This window comes from Kogia breviceps, chromosome 9 (assembly GCF_026419965.1).
Source record: "Kogia breviceps isolate mKogBre1 chromosome 9, mKogBre1 haplotype 1, whole genome shotgun sequence".
Taxonomy (NCBI): domain Eukaryota; kingdom Metazoa; phylum Chordata; class Mammalia; order Artiodactyla; family Physeteridae; genus Kogia; species Kogia breviceps.
In genome coordinates this window covers 15,013,475-15,035,906 of record NC_081318.1, presented here as the reverse complement: position 1 = coordinate 15,035,906, position 22,432 = coordinate 15,013,475, and the positions used below count along the sequence as shown (strand labels likewise).

Genomic DNA, 22,432 nt, shown 5'->3' with positions numbered 1-22,432 from the left:
ATCGCCCAAGATGGCAGACTACAAAGCACCTCTACTTCCTTCCCTGTCGTACAAGGAATCCGTGGGGGAAAGAGAGAAATCCATCACTTTGGGCTCAGCCACTATTTAAACAGCTTTCGTGGAGCAAAGAATAAGACAAGCTACGGTTTGAGAGTCCTGGGACTCAGGCGAGTCAGCAGTAACCTAGTCCTCGACTTACGGACAGGTTGAGTTTCTAAGAGAGACAGTTGCATCTATTTCTGCAGAAAGGTATTTGCCACCTTCCTTTGAAACACCAGTTCACCTATTTGGACAATGGTCCGCCTCAACTCTCCTTTACCATCTCGGTCTCTCACCTATTAACCAAACAATAAACAAGTATCCTTTGGTTTGCCTTCCTGTGTATTTATATCCCACATAAATTATATTTCAGACAGGTTTTGGATCTGGTCAAGGCTGGCAGGAAATAGTGGGAGAGGCAGGTGATTTAGAAACAGAGCGCCACCTAGAGACGAACCTCCTGAACTCCAGCCTGGACCCACCTAGGTCCCCGACTCTACCATCAGCCACGTCAGAGTTTAGGAAAAAAAGGTTTATCTGAAAATATTTCCAACCACTTAAAACATACGTGATCTCAGCATAGCCCACTTAATCTTTTGCACTAACAGAGGGAAGCAGAGACCGATCATCTCAAACAGTGCCTGTGTGTCATTTCTAGACTCTAATGCTCCCTGGAAGGTTAATCTTCCCAAATCCTATCTGATTTAGGCTGAAAGTAAACACTTCGTCACCCCCCTGAGTAAACCTGAGGCTCAGGAGAAGTTTAGACAAAAGGAGGAAGTGGGCTGAGACTGGTGTTTGACAATAGGGTGAAAATCAGAAAAACAAGAACGGAGTTATTTAAACGTGTTTCCTCCTCTAGTTCCCTCTCACCACTGTCACATAATACAGTAAAAGCCCACAACTTCAGAATCCTGATGAAAACAACTTTCAATACTCATTAACACACTAAAACTATAGTAAAAGACTCTTATTTTCAACTAAAACAACCACATTCAGAGCCTTAAAAGTCCTTAACTACCACTTGACTCAGCACACACACACCAAGCACAGTTTGCAGCACGTAAGATTTAAGTGTGACCATCATACCGGAATCAAGAAAGCCCCAAGGGAAAGCTGAGCTCTACAGTAGGAAGCACACCTGGGGCGGGCCAGTTCCTCACGTCACCAGGTCCTCCAGGCCCTGGTAAATGCGGTGTTCTCTCTAAACGCCAACTTACATTTGCAGGGAACCCGCATTCCTACCCACAGTGAGTGAATGGAAGTGGATGGTGCTTACCTGGGATTTCTGATGACTGGCTCTAAGAATAAACGGCTTAATCAGAAGCATCCACGGCACAGAAATCAAAGCCATAATAACGAAGAAGCTTTGGACTTCTTGCTGTTAAGACCAAAACAGTAAGATCTTATAATTTCAAGGTGGTTACACAGCACATTTCATATGATACAAATGGTAAACATGTATCATTTCAGCTGCACTTTATTTGGAGTGATCTAAAGCATTTCAAGGGACCCATTCACCCTCCCATCTCGGGCTATTCCCAGTGCAGAGAGAGAACTGTCAGTCCGGTGGTATGGGATGTCCACTCGTGGTGGACACTGGAGTCTCCCTCTCTTTATTCCTTACTCTCCAAGTAGTCCCTTATCATACATGCACACCACGTGGTCCCTTATCATACGCCCACACCACACCACGTGGTCCCTTATCACACGCCCACACCACACCACGTGGTCCCTTATCACACGCCCACACCACGTGGCCCCTTATCATACGCCCACACCACGTGATCCCTTATCACACACCACACCACGTGGTCCCTCATCACACGCGCACACGTGGTCCCTCATCACACGCGCACACCACGTGGTCCCTCATCACACGCCCACACCACGTGGTCCCTCATCACACGCCCACACCACGTGGTCCCTCATCACACGCCCACACCACGTGGTCCCTCATCACACGCCCACACGTGGTCCCTCATCACACGCCCACACCACGTGGTCCCTCATCACATGCCCACACCACATGGTCCCTCATCACACGCCCACACGTGGTCCCTCATCACACGCCCACACCACGTGGTCCCTCATCACACGCCCACACCACGTGGTCCCTCATCACACGCGCACACATGGTCCCTCATCACATGCCCACACCACGTGGTCCCTCATCACACGCCCACACGTGGTCCCTCATCACATGCCCACACCACGTGGTCCCTCATCACACGCCCACACCACGTGGAGCCTGTCATTGGACAGAAGTGCTCAAGAGCCACATCATAAGGGCAACTTTATTTGACCCTCGTCCCCCTGACTCTGTTCCATGGGGACAGTCAGCCCTGGCCCTGGGCAAACAGCAGGCCTGGCACTGCACTGGTCACTCCAAAAGTCCTTGGGTCACTTTAAGTCACAAACTTACTGTCTCCATCAGTGACCTTATATTTCCAGTACCACTAAGCCCTCTGGCTCTCTTTTGCAAAAAAATCGTCCCCTACTCGCACAGACTCATTGTGGGTGAGTTACCTAACGGGTCCTGGGACGCCTGGGCTGAACTCTCTTTTGCTGTCTCTCTCTCTCTCTGTCACAATTCACTTTGGAGTGAGGCGCCTATGGTCTTCATGCCTCGCTGAAGCCCAGGAGTCATCCAATTTTATCATCCTGTTACATATTTCCTTTCACATCCTCACCCCCAACCCTTTTTCCTACCCTCCCGAGTCACGGGGTTTGAGAAGTGACCCAGAGCTGCTATGGTCTGAAGAACCAGGACTCCTGGGAAGGCTTCATCAGAGCCACTGAAAAGATGTAGAAATGGGGTGCTCAGAGTAAAAGGGAAAACGTTTCTTGAGCCCTCACGTTTCTTTAACTGTTCTGGCCAAGCTCCCAGTGAGACAATTTATTATCATCCCAATTGTAACAAGATTTACCCCGATAACAGTGGAAACATTTTATCTTCTCCATCTCCTACCCTTCTCCACTCTTTTTTAAAAAAATAAATTTCTTTTCTTTTATTTTCTTTTTGGCTGAGTTGGGTCTTCGTTGCTGCACACGGGCTTTCTCTAGTTGCGCCGAGTGGGGGCTGTTCTTTGTTGCGGTGCGCGGGCTTCTCATTGCGGAGCACGGGCTCTACACGTGAGGGCTTCAGTAGTTGTGGCACGCAGGCTCACTAGTTGTGGCTCGCGGGCTCTAGAGCGCAGGCTCAGTAGTTGTGATGTACGGGCTTAGCTGCTCCGCAGCATGTGGAATCTTCCCGGACCAGGGCTCGGACCCGGTCCCCTGCACTGGCAGGTGGATTCTTAACCACTGCGCCACCAGGGAAGCCCCCTCCTCCACTCTTAACTGCTCCCAAGAAGCGGGAGAACCACGGGAACACACACTGCACTTGCCAGTCCCAGGCCCCTGTCCTCGAAGCTACCTCGTTGCCATTTGCCCATTTAGATATCATGCTTTTCCCCCTCACAGTGTACAAAGCAACCAGAGATGTCTACGTATCTGTTGCTCTTCTTCTTTGATATTGAAACATGGCACGAAGCAACCAGGGCAGTGTTTGGAGGAGGCTGTATTAGTAAATTACACTGTCTTTTCCAGCTGCATGACGGGAAGATGAGGTTATGGAAACTGCAAACTCAAACTGGGTCTAGATAATTAATCTTCATTCCAGGTGTAGAAACCAGCCAACTCCAAATAACATTTTTGAATGGAAAAAAGCTGGAAAAGCCATTCACTGTTCAATGTTCAGCGCACTAAGACAGGACTTTAGTCTTTAGGAAAAGAATTAGCACATGAACTATGTGGTGAATCTGAGTACCGTGCCTCAAAGAGAAGACTTGTTTGGGAAATCCAAGCGAACTTTCGTTTAGACTCCAGCATTGCATAAATGAACCTTCCAGATACATTCATTTAATGCCAATCCTCTAGGGATGGTTCCTACACCATCGATGTATAACAAACAGGTGCAACAACAGCAAGGTGGGATACAAGAGAGCTTTCAGAGCTATGTGTCGTCTCTGATTATTAGCTAAAATCATTCCTTACTTTTTCTTCTTCTTATTTGCTGCTTCTGTAGGGGAGGAGGACACAGCTAGGATTCAAACTCATGAGGACGTGTGCAGCCATAGGCGGAGCATGGCTGTAACTGGGAGCCAGGGTGAGCAATCACTGGCAGGTGCCATGTGCCCCAAAGGGCCACCTGGTATTGGGAAATCTACCCCTAGAGCTTGATCCAGAGGAATTAGAACCCATATAAGTGGGTCCTCCCTTAGTGAAAATCTACCAGCAAACAATATGATCAGGTTATCACTGGGAGAAGCCAGAGGAAAAGAACTATGTGTGTTACCAAAAATGAGCCACTGAGATATCTTTCCACCCACGTCTCATGGGACATTTATACTTTTTAAAAATACAATATTAAGTTGATAATGAGGCTGAAAGAAACAGAAGTCAGAATGGCAATAACATCCAACTGTTGGAAGGTATCATCCATAGAAGAAGAGCCCAAAGAAAAAAAAGCAAGCATCTCCAATTAGCCATGGAAGCTCATAGGACAGCATGAGTTTGGTTCAGTTTTCCAGAAACTCACTCCCCACGTGAACACAGGGATTCTTCTTCTTTTTTTTTTTTTTTTTTTTGCGGTATGCGGGCCTCTCACTGCTGTGGCCTCTCCGTTGCGGAGCACAGGCTCCGGACGCGCAGGCCTAGCGGCCATGGCTCACGGGCTTAGTTGCTCCACGGCATGTGGGATCTTCCCGGACCAGGGCACGAACCCGTGACCCCTGCATCGGCAGGCGGATTCTCAACCACTGCGCCACCAGGGAAGCCCAGGGATTCTTCTTCTTGACTCTATTTCAATTTTCTTTCTTGTGAACCTTAACTAGAGTTTACTTTTATAATAAAAGATTATTCATTTTAAGGTGCTATTTAGAGCATTTACAGTTTCAAGCCAATCAGGCTGAAGGATTATTTTTTTCTTTCTTCGCAGACAACGTACAAGCTAATTGTCAACCCCACGGCAATAATCCCTCCCATGCGTGACTCAGATAGGAAGGGCTGGAGCCACACCACAGCACTGCCCTCAGCACCCAGACATTCATCCAGTAAGACCTTCTGAAATTTGAGGAACCTAACACATCGGGTGCCGAGAAGGCTCAGTCTTGCAAGTAATCACTCTCTGAAATACCCAAGAGTAGGAGAGAGATTTAACATAATCAAGTGCGTAAAAGAAGAAAAAAGCCCCATGAATACCTGATGTTTGTATAGGGGTGCATTCGAAGGGTCATTATAGTTAAACAGGAACATGTTGATGAAGTGGATGAGGATGCTTGGGGCTCGCCGGGACACGGAGACGTCGAAGGAGCACCATTTGAAAATGATCATGAAAACCAGGTATCCGAAAAGACACAGGATAAAAATCATCTCGGGGATGAACTGCAGAATGATGTTGAGAGTGTTTCTGAAGAATCTGAGGGTGGGAAACATACACACACACAAGACAGAACGTTGAAGGGATACCAACAACTCACTATTCTCTCCAAATCACCAAATGTTCATTTCTTTGAAGCCTGCATACACTCCCCAGGCAAGCGAAAATCATGCACGGCTGGAGAAGATGAGAAAGAAAGGTGCTTTTGCACAAAAGGTTCAGAGAGAACCAGGGTCTAGAAGATCAAGTCTGAGGCAGAGGGCAGGCTCACACAGACAACTGATGATCTGGCCACAGCTTCCCAGGCAGACCTAATTCAGGTCAACACAGTGAATGGTACAAGGCTATTAGAAGCATGGTTTGGCAGCTTTTCCCCTAAGGATGCCCTAGGACAGGGGTCAGCCAACAATGGCCCGCAGGCCAAACTGAGCCCATCATCTAGCTCTGTACAGCTTCCAAGTTAAAAATGGCTTTTACATCGTTAAATGGTTGGGGGGAGGGGGAAATCAAAAGAATATTTGATGACACGTGAAAATTATAGGAAATTCAGATTTCAGTTTTCATAAATAAAGTTCTATTGGAACACACTCACACTCGTTTGTTTACATATAGTCTGTGGCAGCATTCACACTACAACACCAGAACTGAGTAGCTGTGCCACAGACCATCTGGCCTGCAAAGCCTAAAACATTTACTATCTGGCCCTTTACAGAGAAAGTTTGCCAACTTCTGCTCTAAGACATAGAGACAGTCCCACACGACTAAGGTAGAGGACACCCAGTTAAAATGTCAGAAAAGGGCCCCAGACCCTTTGTCAGTTGTAAGAGTTATTGGACGGAAAAACAGAGATCCCATGATAAAGCAGGATTACTAGAGATAGTTGAGGCCAGCCTGACACACGATGTCAATCATAGCCCAGAAAGCACTTCCTGGCTTTATCTCTCGTTTAACTCTCACAGCACTTTCAGGCAGGCAGTAGTACCAAGGCACTGTCACTCGTTTACTCACTAAATAGTTCTTATTTTTTAAGTAGAATCGCACATCTATTGGTTTTCTGATTGGAGGTCACCATGTGACTTGCTCTGGTCAATGAAATGGGAATGGAGGTGGCAGGTGTCACTCCAGGTGGAAGCTTAGGAGTCAGTGCGTAACTGACCACACTCTCCTGTCACAGCAACGGGCAGCTTCCAGGTGGTGGCAGCCCATCAGTCCCAGTGTGAGGAGGAGATGAGCAGCGCCCCCGGTGGCCCACGATGACACGCGTCACGGTCATAAACCACTGTGATTCGGGAGTTGTTCGTTACTGCATGATAACCGACCCATCCTGACTCCTCTCTTCCCATTCTCCAGCAGAAAACGATCTCAGAGACGTTAAGCTACACGTCTATGATCACACAGCTATAAAGAGCTAGAAGCGTCAGTCAAATTTCTGACTCAACTCTGCACCATTTCTTTGGTACTGTGCTGACCTCCTGGCGGGTGGGTTTCAACAATACCTACAAGCTGCCATGTCCACAAAAGGATCTCTCAATAGGCATATTTGAGGCTGTTTTCAAACATTTACAACTTTAGCGCAAATATGCAAGTTTGAGAAGCTTTCTAGAGATCAATCTTAACAGAAAGAAGAGATGGGAGAACGTTAACAGTCAAAGAAATGAGAGAGGGGCTGCTGCCAGCAGGAAGAAATCATACCAGATGGAATTCAGAATCTGAGGGCACTTGTGTCTCCATTTGCCCACTGGTGGGAGCTAAGCCTCGATACAGCACCAACGGAGGCCCTGCAGGCTGGGAGGCCACATAGCACTGTGGCCTTGCAGTCTCTTTCTGAACCCTCAAATATTTCTGAGGTGAAAGGTGCACTCAGCTCAGGAGAAACAGAGGTGTCATTTCTGGCAAACCCGCTTGTCTGAGCTCAAGCCAAGAGACCGGGGAAAGCAGTCCCCGTAGGAAGGAAACTTGCACGGAGGGACAAAGGGTGAGCAAACTGGTGGCTCTGCCCCTGCCCATATGCCCGACGTGGTCAAACCAACAGGCAGAAAGGTCACTGTGAAGCTTACATGTGATTGAAAAGGCTGAGAGTGACACCAAAAACCATCTGGACAATTCCCAGGATAACTGACATCTTCATCTTATAGGAGTTCAAGAATGTTAGCTTGTTTGAAGCCAAGTTCCAAATCTGGAAGGGAAACGTGACACGAAAGACATGAGACCAGAGTCTAGAAGTTCTCCCAGAGTCAGGGGCTAGAGCTCGATTTCCCCTGAAAAAGCCGCTCTGGGAACCACATTTTCAAATTTCTGTCCAGTTTAGCACATGCATTTGGGGCTCAGAAAAAAAAAGAAAAGGACCAGACCCCTTATAAATGCACCCCTCATGACAAATGTGTTGGAACCAATAGCACCATTAGTAAAACATCAAGTAACTGGAAGAAAAAAAAAAAAAAAGACATGATTTTTTCCCCTGTTCTAAATGAAAAGACATTCTGAAACATTATGGAGAGATCTCAGACTTACCTGGGTTCCCACATTAATGGTGTAGATCTCTGGCCCATGAATTTAGCCAATGCCCTCTTAATAATACCACCTTTTACTCTGAATTTCTATAGCGCTTTACATTGCAAAGCATTTTCCCAGGCCCTTCTCAAGAAGCCACTCCTGTAGCCAACATTTATTGGCACAGAGAGGGACGCGTGTACCTGTCCTGCCCACACAAGGCGGTCACACAGAACAAGCACTCAGCGGCTTGGGGCTGTCGTGGTCTCACCCTGGTTAATGGCCGCAGTCACTAACACTCTTCTTCCCCACAGAGATCTCCAACACCCACCCCCATGCGAATGATTCAAGTCCTTGCTCCTACCTCTGACCCCTCTGGAACTTTAGGCATCTGGAGGGTTTGCTCCTCAGACCTAACAAAGCCACAGGGTCTTCTTTTCTTTCCTCCTAAACTACTTCCTCCTCCAAGCAGAGGAGTCTCTGCTTCTGCTAAGGGGTCGACATCCACCTACTGCAGCCTCAGTGCACAGTTACCTACCCCTCCCCCATGCAGGAACCACCTCTCACCGATTCTGTCTTGACGATGTCCTGAGCGGCTGCCAGCTGAACAATCACTAAGGGGGCTGCTCGGAAGATGGGTAAAGGGACTCCTATAACAGGTGCTCAGACCCCAGAGGCACCTCCACTACCCTCCCCATCTGCCCTGACACTGAAGCTGCACCAGGCTTGCCCTCCACCCTCTGCTTTTTCCCTTTGCCCTCCTGGTCGGCCAGTCTCCACAGAATCACTCAACACAGTAAGGGCAGGGTTACCAGTACACCTTAAACCCAGCTTGGAAAAACTAAAAAATGTTCACGGTTAAGTACCAGGTACATACTAAGCTCTTTAAGTGTATTTATCTCATTTAATTCTAACAAAAACTCTATGAGATAGTTATAAGTATTCCCATTTTACAGATAAGGGCATTTATCAAAATCTCAGAGAGACTAAGTTACTTACACACCCAAGGAGAAATAATATAACAGCAAATGGAGCATTTACTCTGTTTATGCACCAGACTCTTCCGGGTGTTTTACCTGTAAAATTCATTTACTCTTCTGAGCAATTCTATGAGGGCTATTATTATACCCATTTTACAGATGAGGAAACACAGACCCAGAGATGATCATTTGCTCACAATCACATAGCAAGTAAACAGAAAAGCCAAGATTTAAACGCAGCCTATCTGATTCTAAATCATGTGCTTATAACCATTGTGTAATGTTCATTTATTATAAAATATTTCAAGATGCCTTTAGAAAGCCCCTTCAGCTCTGATGTCCAAATATTTTGTGATCTGATTCACAAATAGATGCTCAACAGAGTTAATTAAGCTGTAGAAATTTATATTATGTAAAAATCAAACCCTTCATTAATATATATAAGTGCTAATATAAACACAGAAATGTTCTATTAAAGAGATTATCACAGGGAGATCACCTCTGTGCTTTGTGACCACCTAGAGGGGTGGGATAGGGAGGGTGGGATAGGGAGGGTGGGAGGGAGGGAGATGCAAGAGGGAAGAGATATGGGAACATATGTATATGTATAACTGATTCACTTTGTTGTAAAGGAAAAACTAACACACTATTGTAAAACAGTTATACTCCAATAAAGATGTTAAAAAAAAAAGAGAGAGATTATCTCTGGGCAATCAGATTGCAGGAAGAGGAAAGGTAAGAAAGGCAACTCTTTCTTTTTATTTTTTAAATTTTTTTTAACATCTTCATTGGAGTATAATTGCTTTACAATGGTGTGTTAGTTTCTGCTTTATCTTCTTATTTTTTAATAATTTTTGTATTATATGGGTTTTTAATCATATATTATTATTTGATAATATTTTAAAAGACCAAAAATCTTTAAAAATCTAAATGTTACTAGGGAAAAATTAATTATTTTCAACACATCACCTTCCCTTTCACCCTCACATTTTTCTTTTCTTTTCTAACTAGTGGGCCGATGACAAAATTGCACACAGAGTAAAGACTGGACCACTCGATTCTGAACCGTGAAATGTGCTACCCTCCCTTTGTCCGTGAGGAACAAACTTGGGTAGAGAGGATTTGCTGATGCATTAGATGGGGGCTGTGAAGAGAAGAGACAGGACAGTAGGAGCAATGAGATTCAAAGGAAAGGAAGGTCAACCAGACCCTAAAAATCACTCCCTTCTAATACTCCTCCGCTGCCTGTTTGCTAATCATGAAATTCCTTGGACTGAAGATTAAGCCTTCCAGTCTACAAAAATAACACCTTGCATTTATTTTTAGCACTTTGCAGCTTACAAACAGGACTTCAAGGACTTCGCCTCTTTTGATAAAACTTAGAATGCAAGTGCCCATGGGTGGAAAGTATAAACCAATCCTGGGTGATGCTTGCTGTTTTTATAAGGGACAGGAGGTGGGCAGCAAGTGGGAGGAACAGGAAAACTGAAGAGGAGATGACCCACAAGATAGGAGAGACCAGAGAACCAATTTTAGGGCCAGTGCTATTACTCTCAACTGTCAGCAAGTAAAACTGTGGTCTCAGGTTCTCTTCCAACAAAATGAGCGTAGAGGAAACTTTTATGAACCCCATCTGCCAAGTTCAGTTCCAGACTCTTGTGCTCATTTGGAGCACAAGGCCGCCACCTGGTGGCAATATGGTGCTAAGCCATCGTGTGAGGGGTTTTACCCAAATAGGGATGTGTCTTCTTGACATCTCTTCGTACCTGCAGGCTGGGCGAGGAAGCACCTTTGTTTGGCTCAAATCCAATTGAGGTAGATATAACAAACCATTAAAGTGAACACATTTTTTAAAACTTGTATAATTCTATGCAATAAAATAATGCAAATATAAAAGCAAATCCACACTTTTCTAGGAAAAAGAGAGATGTTAATCACTGCAAGAAAACGCCAAAGTTGGGAACTTGGTTAGGATGCTAAACTGCTTATCTAATATGCATACTTTCCAAGCGACCAAGGGCCTTTTAAAGAAGCAACTGTAGGGGCTTCCCTGGTGGCGCAGTGGTTGAGAGTCCGCCTGCCAATGCAGGGGACACAGGTTCGTGCCCCGGTCCGGGAAGATCCCACGTGCCGCAGAGCGGCTGGGCCCGTGAGCCATGGCCGCTGAGCCTGTGCATCCGGAGCCTGTGCTCTGCAGCGGGAGAGGCCACAGCAGTGAGAGGCCCACGTACCGCAAAAAAAGAGAAGCAACTGTAAACCTCCAGGGGTATAACTGAGAAGAAAGAGGCAGATGTTTGGGAAATTGCATGGAAAATGACCCAGGAGCTTGGTAAAGGGGGCAGGTAGGACATTTACTTGAATCCATTGCAGTGTGTCACAAAAACCTCCAGGACATGCTATTCTATCTCAGTACAAGTTGGTGGATTTGACAGGTTCTGGCACTTTCGTCCCCTCCACACAGAGATCTCCTCAGCAAGACATTTTACATAATAAATATTTAATCTCAGAAGACATTATTACCGGATCAATCCCAAAAGGGTATGGATTTCCAGAGTACACTCCCGGAACGGCTGGGTCCAGCTGTAAATTTGGATTTGTTTCCATTACTTGTGTACTACAGAGGGAGAAAGGAAAAACAAAACAAAACCAATGATCAACTAGAGGTAGGAAAAATACTATAGTACCATCAGTCATCCACTTGCAAGGCAATCAAAGCCTGTTGGTGCAAGTCACCAATTGGTCCATTCAATTATTCCACAAATGGGTATTGAATACCTACTATGTGCTGAGTCTCACCCTACGTACTGAGCTACAGAAATTACCATCTGGCCCCCAAGGAGGTCACAGTCTGAGTCTCCAAAGGGCTCTCAGCCTGACTGGGTAAAGAAAAAGTTATACTACGTCAGAAAAGAGGCAGGGAGCAAGGGTGACAGGAGTATAGAGGAAATAAAACCCAGCCCTGGGACCAGGCTGGAAAATCTCCCCTGGGAGCACGAGAAGTGACCCTGGAGGAGTGAACTGGCTTTCACACATGGCCCCTGACCTCTGGGAAACTCAGCCCCCGAAAGCTGTGGTCCATTAACTGCCTTTAAATCTGTGTCCCATTCTCACCCAGAAGCACAAATGTCAATGGGCAGGAATTTCTTACCATGTGCGCAAGTTAAGAACATTAGGGCTTAATTTTTCTTTTTTTAAGAGCACACATCATGGAGGGGCCCGAGGATGAGTATTTGAAGAACAGCATGTTGGCAACGTGGACAGGCTGCATAGAAATACACTCCCTCCCTCCTGCAGCTGGGGTGTGGTGGGTACTTGGTAGCACAGGAGAAATCAGGAAGCCTGATTACGCTGACCAGGCCCTCAGTGCCAGCGTAAACAGCTGGTCCTGACTGGCCAGCTCAGACCTAGACCCCTGTCCTAACAGCACGCCTCAGTGCAAACGGTTGGATCTAATGATCGGAGATGTGTTTGTGTGTCAACAAAGAAAAAAGAGGGCACTGGCCCGGCGCCCACAGCTAAGCCATAGTATCTGTTTCACAGAACAACATCAGGCAAGGCCACCCTGTGACCATCACGGATCAAGACAAAAGCAAGACCATTCCACAATCATATCTGATAGCAAAATACGGACAGTTCAAAACAAGGACGTTGTCCGAACCACAAAAATGACCAACATTCCCCTTCTCCTCCCAGAGGCCAAATCCTCTAAGCCCTTCTAACACCCTCTTCCTGAGATGCCCACCGTCCCCAGGGCACATCTCCCTCACTGAGTCAATCAACCCAATTTTGGTGACAACACACACGATTCTTGTGGTCTGTGGCTGCAGGATGGTGTGACAGTGTCTCTAGCCCACCGTCAGGGAAAGCAGGCCCAAGACCTCGCTTGTGGCCAGTGCCAAAATCAGCCCGCTGTGCCCTTTGCTGCTCTGACGGATGCCTACGATTTCCTTTCGCCTCCCTGCTGAAGAGGGTCTGCTTCGTACCATCCATGCTTGGGCGTGGGGCTGAGCTTGGGGTCTCTCCAACTAGGCTTGGCCTCCACAGCCTGGAATTGGGGCCGGGGTAATTTACGTGCGCACCAAAGAACAACATTCCAGCCCACGTTTGCAGGGTGACAGCAAAAGCCAGCTGACTCAGACATTTCCCAGTCACGCTCCAGAGCAAATGAAATTTTGTGTAAATAAGTTTGCTGAAGTTACGCTGATTTAACACGTGTTTCGGGATCCATCACTGTGCTTATGAGTTTCAAGCTGAAGAGCAAAACTCAGCAATTTCTCTCCAAACGTTATGAAAGTTTTGTTCTTCCAGGCATCTCTTCGGGATACTAATTGCAAAGAAAAAACAAACAAAACCCCATAGACAGCCATCTGTAACTGTAGTCCTGCAAAATGTCTTCTTCTTCATTTTGATTTACTTATTTATTGTTCAACGTTCCCGTCCTCTCCTACAGGGCACTTGGACCCAGCAATGAGATGCACGGAGCCTCTGTGACACACACACCTGTACTACGCTAGCCCCTGAGCCCCCCTGGGCCTTCAGTCAGCACCAAGCCCCCAAATGCACTCAGGAACATTCACGTCGAAAGGAACCCTGCGTTGAATCTTTCCTAACTGAGAAATCGTCGGATGAGAGGGGTGGTGTATTCTCTCCCCCCACTTACGATGTGTGGTGCAGATCTTGGTGCAGATCCTGGCGTGCCTTAAGTAGAAAGTCCTACCACGCTTGAGAGGGAAAAGATGGAAGCGAGGCTGCAGACACGGTTACACATCTCCGCCTCCCCTTTCTCGCGGTGCTCTCCTGTCACACCTCCCACTGGACGTTCCAGAAAGAGACAGAGAAACCTGAAGCTGCCCTGAAGCAGGTGAGTGGGCAGACGTGAGGGAACATCACCTGGGACTTTTAGGCCTCGCAAAGTAACCCAGAAACCGCTGTCGTTGTCTCGAGCGTGTGATGCAGGCAGCCGAAGGTGCCCCAAAGATCCCAAGGGAGTCAGCATCCTCCCTCGAAGCCCCTGCTCCTCCAGTGCCCGCCTCTTCTCCCCCAACTCATCACACTGACCCACCCCTCAAACTCGAAAATCTTTCTCCCTCCCCATAAAAGTCTCCATTCCGAAGCGCCGTCTCCATCCTGATGACTGTGTGCCCGACACACTGCATAATAACTGGGATGCCTGCGGAAGGTGTGCTTGGTGGGGACACAGAGAGCTTCCAGGTCTCTCTTTCCTGCAGCCCAAACTTCTCCTCGCCAGCCAGCACACCCTCCCCTCTGCCTTCCTCACCCCGTCACCCACAAGTACAGGGAACAAGTACAGTAGCGCAAAACTAACCCTCTCCTCCTTTGCTTTCAACATGCAATCAAGCTGCTCTGAGAAGGCAAAAAAGAATGCCCTTCTGGTGAGTCCGGGGCTTTGAACACGGGAAACCAATCCCTTATATACAGTTCAAACCTGCATCAGCCTTTCTTAAAGCAAAGCCTTCTGTCCTAAGTATGTGGCTGCATAATTTCCCTCTATCCCCGATTCCCTGCCAAGCAAGGTATGTTTCAAACGCCACCTCCTTCTCCCGGAAGCCTCACTTCCACGACTGCTGCTCGGATGCCCGGCCGGTTTATACCTGCTCCACGGTTGCTTTCGCAACAGGGCGTGGCACGTGGGATGCACTCCAGGATACCCACTTAATTCAGCTGAAGTTTTAAAAACTCTTTCCATGCGTTACAGTCACCGACGCAGTTACTGAGGAAGTGGTGCAAGGTCTCACACTCAATAGATAAAACCAAATTATTTGTTGAAGCGGTGGGCGCACCTCTGAGCAGAGCCAGGCGTAGAATCCCCCGGCCACGAGAACTGTCCCTGAGGCCACCTGGATGGCCACTGAGTGACCCAGCTCTGTCCCAACTTACTTCCATGTGCCATTTCTGAACATGGGCTGGACGCTCCAGGAAGAGCCGAAGATGTTAAAAGACTTGGAGAAGCAGTCGTTGTAAATCAAGCCCGTGTAGATGGAGAAGATACCCATGAGGAGGATGAGGTAGCGTCCGTGGAAGAAGGTGTTCCAAATCTGGCCCCAGGGAGACAGAGGACGATTGTCAGTGGGCTCCGAACCAGACCCCAGGGACGCGTGACACAGGACGCCTCCAGCACCGCTGGGACAGCCACTGCAAGGCACACGGGCACCCCACACAGAGGGGCCATGTGACCAGGCAGGCCTCAAAGTGATCCAAACAGACAGGGCACACACATCCTGATTCTCCTGAGCCTCTACGGGTGATTCAGAAAAGTCCTAGAATGGTAGCTGTTACTGTGGAAACAAAGCACTATAAGCTTCATATTCTTTAATTCAGCCTTGGTTAGAAAACATAACTGAAGAAGAAGCTGAGGCCTCCCTTATAAAGGAAGGGACTTGAAAGTGGGTGGGGGCTGCCTCAAGTGCTTCTGGGACCCGCCTCCTATGCTGCTAAGTTTTACAGCAAGTGAAGTCTACACTCATTTGGGGTCTTGTTCTAACAGTGAGTCTCTGTCTAAGCACATCCACCAAGAAAAGGAAAGCGTCTTCCGTAGGACTGGATGATGTGTATTAGCCGTTCTCAGAACTGCTGAAGTGTCCATTTGAGACTTTAAATATTTATTGGAGGAAAGCACAGCTGTTAAGATGTTTGTCATGGAAAACTCTATTGGTCACAGGTTGATTCTCCCACTAACCCTGCTTATGACTGACTTGCTATGACATCATTGAACTAGCTCAACTTAAGTCAACTTGTATTAAAGATTGCAGATATTCTTAAAATTCAGAACAGAGTGAAAAGCATGTTTCCAGTTTATAAAATGTATTACAGTGGACATAAAGTGACGTTAACTGATTAACTTTGAAACAATGCAGACTTGAGTTGTCTCAACCTTCACAACGCTATGAAGGGACTTCAGAGAAAATGTGGAAACTTCAAGTGTGCAAGTGAAGACCCGATATTCAGGATTTCCTCAGCATTTCATAAGAATGCTGACCATGGGCTGATCGTAGGAGAAGGGCTCTGCCGTAAAAAAATATTTGTGATATTTTGAATGAAAAAAAGGAAGCTACAAATTAATATGCACTATTTCATCCCAATTTTAGAAAATTATATACCTGTGTATAAGCACAGAAAAAAAAAAACATTGTGATTTCCTCTAGGTAGTTAGATTATTGTATTTTCCCAATTTTTACAGTGAACATATATTGCTTTATCAAAGGAAAAACTCAATGTTAAGAAAAAAAGTAAAGGAAAAGACCAATGCCTTGTCAAGTAATGTACAAAAAACAAAGATGCTACTGCACCGAACCATCCAAAGGATTTACCTTTGGCCAGTTTTTATGTTGAACTCTGATCCTTTTTTACTTTCCGTCTTTCTCTTCCTTTTTTTTTTTTTTTTTTTTTTTGCGGTGCGCGGGCCTCTCACTGTTGTGGCCTCCCGTTGTGGGGCACAGGCTCCAGACGCGCAGGCTCAGCGGCCGTGGCTCACGGGCCCAGCCGCTCCGCGGCACGTGGGATCTTCCCGGACCGGGGCATGAACCCGTGTCCCCTGCATCGGCAGGCGGACTCTCAACCACTGCGCCACCAGGGAAGCCCCTCTCTTACTTTTTTATAACAACATGTTATTTCCGTGGTGAAAACAATATACACATTTTTAATATTCTACTTATAACCTCCAAGATACGAGGCGAGACATTTGATGAACACTCACCTCATTGGTGGTCTTCTGGGACAGCAAGCGTCTCTCGTTAAGGACCATCCAAAGGGCTGCCAGTAGCATCACAATTCCGTGACCGCAGTCTCCAAACATCACAGCGAACAGGAAGGGGAAAGTGATGATGGTGTATGGAGCTGTAGGGGGGAGACCCACAACAGCCTGAGTCTCCCCAACATTCTTTGGGCCCCACGTCAAAGATTTCCCTACCAAGCTCCACGACCTACAAGCTGGTTCCTTGTGTCTTTCTGATTCTGACTTCCCTCACCATCCCCACCCCTGACACTCACTTAGCTCCCCCATACATTAGCTCATCAATGAGTAAGTATTATTATTCCCCACTTTACAGATGAGCTGAGTTTTGGAGCAGCTAAGTGACTTTCCCCATGATCACAAAGCTCAATGGGATTTAAAACCAGTTTCCGATCTCTAAGTGCTTTCTATATTCTTTCTTCCACCATCTTTTGCCTGTTTCTCCACCATTCCATACACCACACACCTCCAGCAGTTACTCACAGGACCCTCAACCTGCTGGGGCCCCTACAGTATGGGTCACAGATTAGATCGGGACTCAGGCTGGAGAAGAACAGCACCATATACTGCTTGGCTTAAGGACATCTGGTCTACTTTACAAATCCCCTTTATTTTACAAATCAACTTAGTGACACAGCTTGTGACTCCAGTCTTCTGACTGCAAGTCCTGTCTACGTCCGTCTCCATCCCTCCCACACAGTCCCAGCTATGGGACTGTGCAGATGCCTACAGATGACCCTCATTGAATCAGTAAGGAAACAAGGACTGAATCTGGCTGCCTGATACATCTACGGTTTAAGGGAGAACAGGTGAAATCTTGACAAAGAGCAAATCTTTCAGTAATCACCATTTGCAAAACACAATGCAGGGCATTAGGAAACCAAATAAGATTTTAGGAATGTCACAGTTCAAAGTGATTAACTGCCAAGGCCACGGCAGGGGTAAATCTTATCCAGTTCTCATTTTCAAGCTGCCTAGTTGTGCAATACTTTGGTCCCTTTACCTGGGTTCATCTCCCGGTAACTGCCTACACCATATGCATCTACAATATTCTGGAAGCCAGCTGTGAATTTATTGGTCCTGTTAAATGTGGGAGGAGCTGTTTTAGATTGCACTGCTGTCATGATGGGGACCATAGAGGAGCCACTTAGTTCCTGCAAAAAGAACATAGAAGAAGATGTAAGGAAGAGAGCCACAGGCTAGGTGTCAGCACGTGGGTCAAAGTCCAACTCCTGCCATCGCTTACTGGGTGAACTTGGGACAATTTTTTGTCCTCTCTGAGACTCATGATCTCATCCGTAGTAAAGTTAGTACTTATCTAATTTCTCTTACAGAAGAGTTGCCAAGAGAGTAGAGTTCCTCCCGATTCTCTGGCAATTTCCATTCTCCTGCTCCTGCAAATGTTATGCACAGCTCTGAGCCCTCTACTCCTCCTTCCTTCCTTCCTGCCTACTCTCTCAAGAGTTCATTCACTTTCCTAATCCTGTTCCTATATTCCCAGTGGCCCTGACCCTCTCCTGAAATTTCAATTCTCTTCTAATTGCCTGCCTAGGCTTTCAAACACTCATGTCTCAGCAACCCCACAAAAATCCAGGAGCCTAAAACTGAACTCACCAACTTACCCCAAAGCCAGGTCCTGCCCTGACCTCTCAGTAATCTCCAATCTCCAGATTCCAGAAACTTTGGAATCATGAGACGTGTCCCTTCTCTTGATTCAATCAATCAGCAAATCGTGCTAATGGTCCCCTTTAGGCCCTGCCTCTTTCCATTCCCAGAGCCTCCAGCCTGGCTCCCAGCCTCACCACCGGACTCCGGTCTCTTTCCCTTCCATTCAGTGCCTACTCCAGACTGCGTAATCCTTCTTTTAATAAAACAAAATAAACAAAAAGCACTACTTTAGCCATGTTACCCTTCTACTCAAAAATCTTCAAAGGCTTCCCACTACCTAAAGAATGAACTCAAATCTCTTTGGTCTTATAATCCAGACTTCATCACAACATTGATTTAGTCCTCTACTCACACCTTCGCCCGCACTACTTCTCCATGGAAATCAGCCAACTCCACACTAGGCTTCTCTCTTCTTCCCTTCTCCAAGTATTAACAACTCTCCAGCTCACCTCACAGGAACCTACTGGTCACTCCGAACTCCAGCAGTGCTTTACCACCTGAACACTCAGTACAACTGAGCACCAACTGAACGAGCGCTCATCCATCCTCCTAACAACCCGATGACGTAGGGATCATCACAAGCCCCACTTTACAGATGAGGAAACTAAGGTGCAGAGAGGTTAAGTAACTTCCCCAAGGTCACACAGCAAGTCGAGGAGATCCTCACTCCATTTTTATATGCCCTTTCATATGTGTGATTATGATCTCCTTGAGGGCAAGGACTGTGGCTTCCTCCTTTTTTCTAAACATGCCCTCCAGGAGCTGACACAATGCCTGGCATTCAGTAAGCATCTTTTGCTTATGTGATGATGATAATGATGGCCACACCCTTCCACTTCTCTCCTCACCTCCTACCCACACAGGTTCTCGACCCCATCCCGGGAGGTAATTCTCTCAGAGGACTGGAGATGCTGTAGAAATGGTCCTAAGTAGCCCTGTAGGAGTCTGGCCCCTTCACCATTACAGGATGTCAACTGTTGGGTTCAGACCCCTGCGTTAGGGCAGCCCTCTCCCACAGCCCGGCTGTCTGCCCCACACGGCAGGGAAATGTTTCTAAAACACAAACTGGACTGTGTCGCTCTGGCACCGGAAGGTACACCACTAGAGAGTCCGTCCACCAGCACCTGCCCTGCAGCCTCCCCCCGACCTTACTCGAAGCCTTTCAACTTGCCGCGCCCCAGCTCCAACCACTGGCCACCCCACCTCTCTCCACCTGCCCACTGGCCACCCTTCGGTGGCTCAGCCCGTGCACCCCTCCGGGAAGCGGCTGCCCCCCCCAATCTGGGAGAAACGCTCTGTGTAAGTGCCCCCATTTGGGTAGTTACTAGACCACGATGTGGGGACGTTCAAATCCTATCTCCTGGCTGCAGGACCGGGGTCAAGTTACTTCCACTGTCTGTGCCTCGGTTTCCTCATCTGTACAGAGGGGATAAAGATAGCTCCTATCTCCTCATCCATCCCGACCTCCAGGCTGGGTCCCTTCAGACCCTTCAGCCCAAAAGCTCTTCCTCCTACCCTGCCTCATCTTCCCATGACGTGCAGGAAAGCCTGCTCCAGTGCCAGCTGCTCAGAGGGGCCTTCTCCCCAACAGCCCTAGGAGGGTGTTACAAAGACCTAAAGCTTCAGGGCCCCAAGGCCAAGCCTCTGCTCCCACCAGGCACGCCACCCGCCAGTTGTCCCGGCAGCCAGGCCAACGACACACTGCCCAGGCTTCAAGCTGATGAGTTTCACCTCCCTGCCACCGAGCGAATCGTTCAAACAAGCTAATCATCACACTCTCCCGTGGAAACGGGTCCCGCAGCCTCCTGTCGCTATAAAGCCTGCCTCCCCTAGCTCCTGCCCCCAAGTGCGACCTCCATGTGGTCCTGTGCGACGTGCAGTGTCCTCCCCTGGGCTCGGAGTATACGTGACTAATGAACCGTGGTCAACCTCATCTGTCCAGTATCGGGTGTCGTGTGTTTGGCCACCTTGCAAAATTTAGGGCAGAGGGTCCCTTCTTCACCAATGGGGTGAACAGGTGATCAGACAGGCCCCTCACCCCCCACATCCTTCACTTTCCCCCTGCTTTACTTCCCGTTCACCACGCATCACTGTCTAAAATCACCTTAGTTAGGGACCAGCCTGCTGTCTATCTCCCTTTCGAGAAAGTCTATCAGAGGAGGGCTTTGTTCTGCCAGCTCAGCCCTAGATCAGTTCCTGGGGCACCTACAGGGATGACTCAAGAGCGTGGTGAGAGTTACGTAAGGTGCGCCGAGGGCTCAGCACAGCGGCCGGCGCAAGGGAGCCATCCACTCCCCGCGTTCTGGCTGTTATCACAGGTGCCTGGTTACCTGTCTTTCCAGCTAGACAAAGGCGGTATCTGCAGGCATAACTAGCAGAGGGACGCCACATCAGTGCCCAGTACACGCTTGCTGAGATCAAAGAAATTTTGCATGTTTATCAAACGCTGAGAAGAGCGGCCCGTTTCTGACACGCGCCCACGCCCTGGGTGAGACAAGCCTACCAGGTGAGGTTCGCTTGACTCAGGAGGCTGGCAAGCCGAGTGCCTGGCAGAGAGGCTGCTCGGGCTGGACGTGGCTATGCCCCCTCCTGCTCCACCCGCCACGCACCATGCCTTGCTCCAATGCCCTCCTGATGCGCACAGCGTCGGCCACCGGGAACCAGATCTCAGCGATGATGCACTGCTGGGTGACGTCGATGTTGCACATGTTGAGAATGTGGTAAATGGCCTTCATCTTGTGCACTTTGATGACCCAGGAGTGCCAGTTGGCAGCTGCTTCTTGCAGGAGGTGCTGACGGTGAGACTCTGTCTGTGTTATGACCTGAGCACAAAAATACCAACAGCAAATCAAGGGGCACTCATGGAGATGCCGGACAACGTGGCAACAATGGAGGTTCATCGCCCACGGAGGCACCCTCTGCTCCCGGCCCCCTCTTCTGGCCTGCAGCGCTCTCACCCGGCCTTTAACTCTCACGAGCAGTTTATCTCCCCCAATAGAGGTTAAAACCCCCAGGCAAGGACTATATCTTCCTTTTCTTCTAAATTCCTTACAGTACTATTGTGATGTATTGAATTGTGCCCTCCCTAGAAGATATGCTGAAGTCCTAACCCCTGGTAACTCTGAATGGGATCTTATTTGGAAATAGGGTCTTTGCAGATATAATCAAATTAAAATGAGGTCATAGGGCTTCCCTGGTGGCACAGTGGTTGAGAGTCCGCCTGCCGATGCAGGGGACACGGGTTCGTGCCCCGGTCCGGGAGGATCCCACGTGCCACGGAGCAGCTGGGCCCGTGAGCCATGGCCGCTGAGCCTGCGTGTCCGGAGCCTGTGCTCCGCAGCGGGAGAGGCCACAACAGTGAGAGGCCCGCGTACCGCAAAAAAAAAAAAAAAAAAAAATGAGGTCATAAAATGAGGAGTAGGGTGGGCGCTATTCCAGTATGACTGGTGTCTTTATAAGAAATTTGGACATGGAGGCACACAGGGAAGATATGTGTGATGCAGGCAGAGACCAGAGTGATGCACCTACAAAGCAAGGACCATCAAGGACTGCTGACAACCACCAGAGGCTAGGAAGATGCCTTAGTCAACTCGGGCAGCTATAATGAAATACCATAGACTGGGTGCCTTATAAACAACAGAACGTTTTCACAGTTCTGGAAGCTGGAAGTCTGAGATCAGGATGCCGGCACGGTTGGGTGAAGGCCCTCTTCTGGGTTGCAGACCTCAAATTCTAACTTCACAGAGCAGAAAGGGCAAGCAAGCTCTCTGGGGTCTTTTTTAGAAGGACACTAATCCCATCCACGAGGACCCCACCCTCATGACCTAATCACCTCCCTAAGGTCCCACCTCCCAACACCATCACCTTGGGCATTAGGTTTTTGACATTCAAATTTGGGGGCAATACAAACACTCAAACCATAGGAGAACAGGCAAGGAAGGATCATTTCCTAGTGCGTTCAGAGGAAGCCTGGCTCTGCTGACACCTTGATTTCAGACTTTTCACCTCAGAACTGGGAGAAAATAAATTTCTGTTGTTTTAAGCCTCGCAGTTTGTGGTAACTTGTTATAGCAGCAACAGGAA

General features: G+C 48.0%; 1 protein-coding gene across 1 annotated transcript in view; it reads right to left on the bottom strand.

Annotated features, from left to right (window-relative positions):
• ATP6V0A4 (ATPase H+ transporting V0 subunit a4) overlaps nt 1–22,432 on the bottom strand; it is a 47,626-nt gene that overhangs the window by 10,501 nt on the left and 14,693 nt on the right. Inside the window, exons 9-16 of the mRNA XM_059074888.2 lie at nt 20,959–21,171; nt 17,685–17,835; nt 16,646–16,785; nt 14,830–14,987; nt 11,452–11,545; nt 7,519–7,637; nt 5,284–5,500; nt 1,319–1,420 (exon numbers count right to left, since the gene is read on the bottom strand). Of these exons, the coding sequence (XP_058930871.1) occupies nt 1,319–1,420; nt 5,284–5,500; nt 7,519–7,637; nt 11,452–11,545; nt 14,830–14,987; nt 16,646–16,785; nt 17,685–17,835; nt 20,959–21,171 (1,194 nt within the window). The remainder of the gene's footprint in view (nt 1–1,318; nt 1,421–5,283; nt 5,501–7,518; nt 7,638–11,451; nt 11,546–14,829; nt 14,988–16,645; nt 16,786–17,684; nt 17,836–20,958; nt 21,172–22,432) is intronic.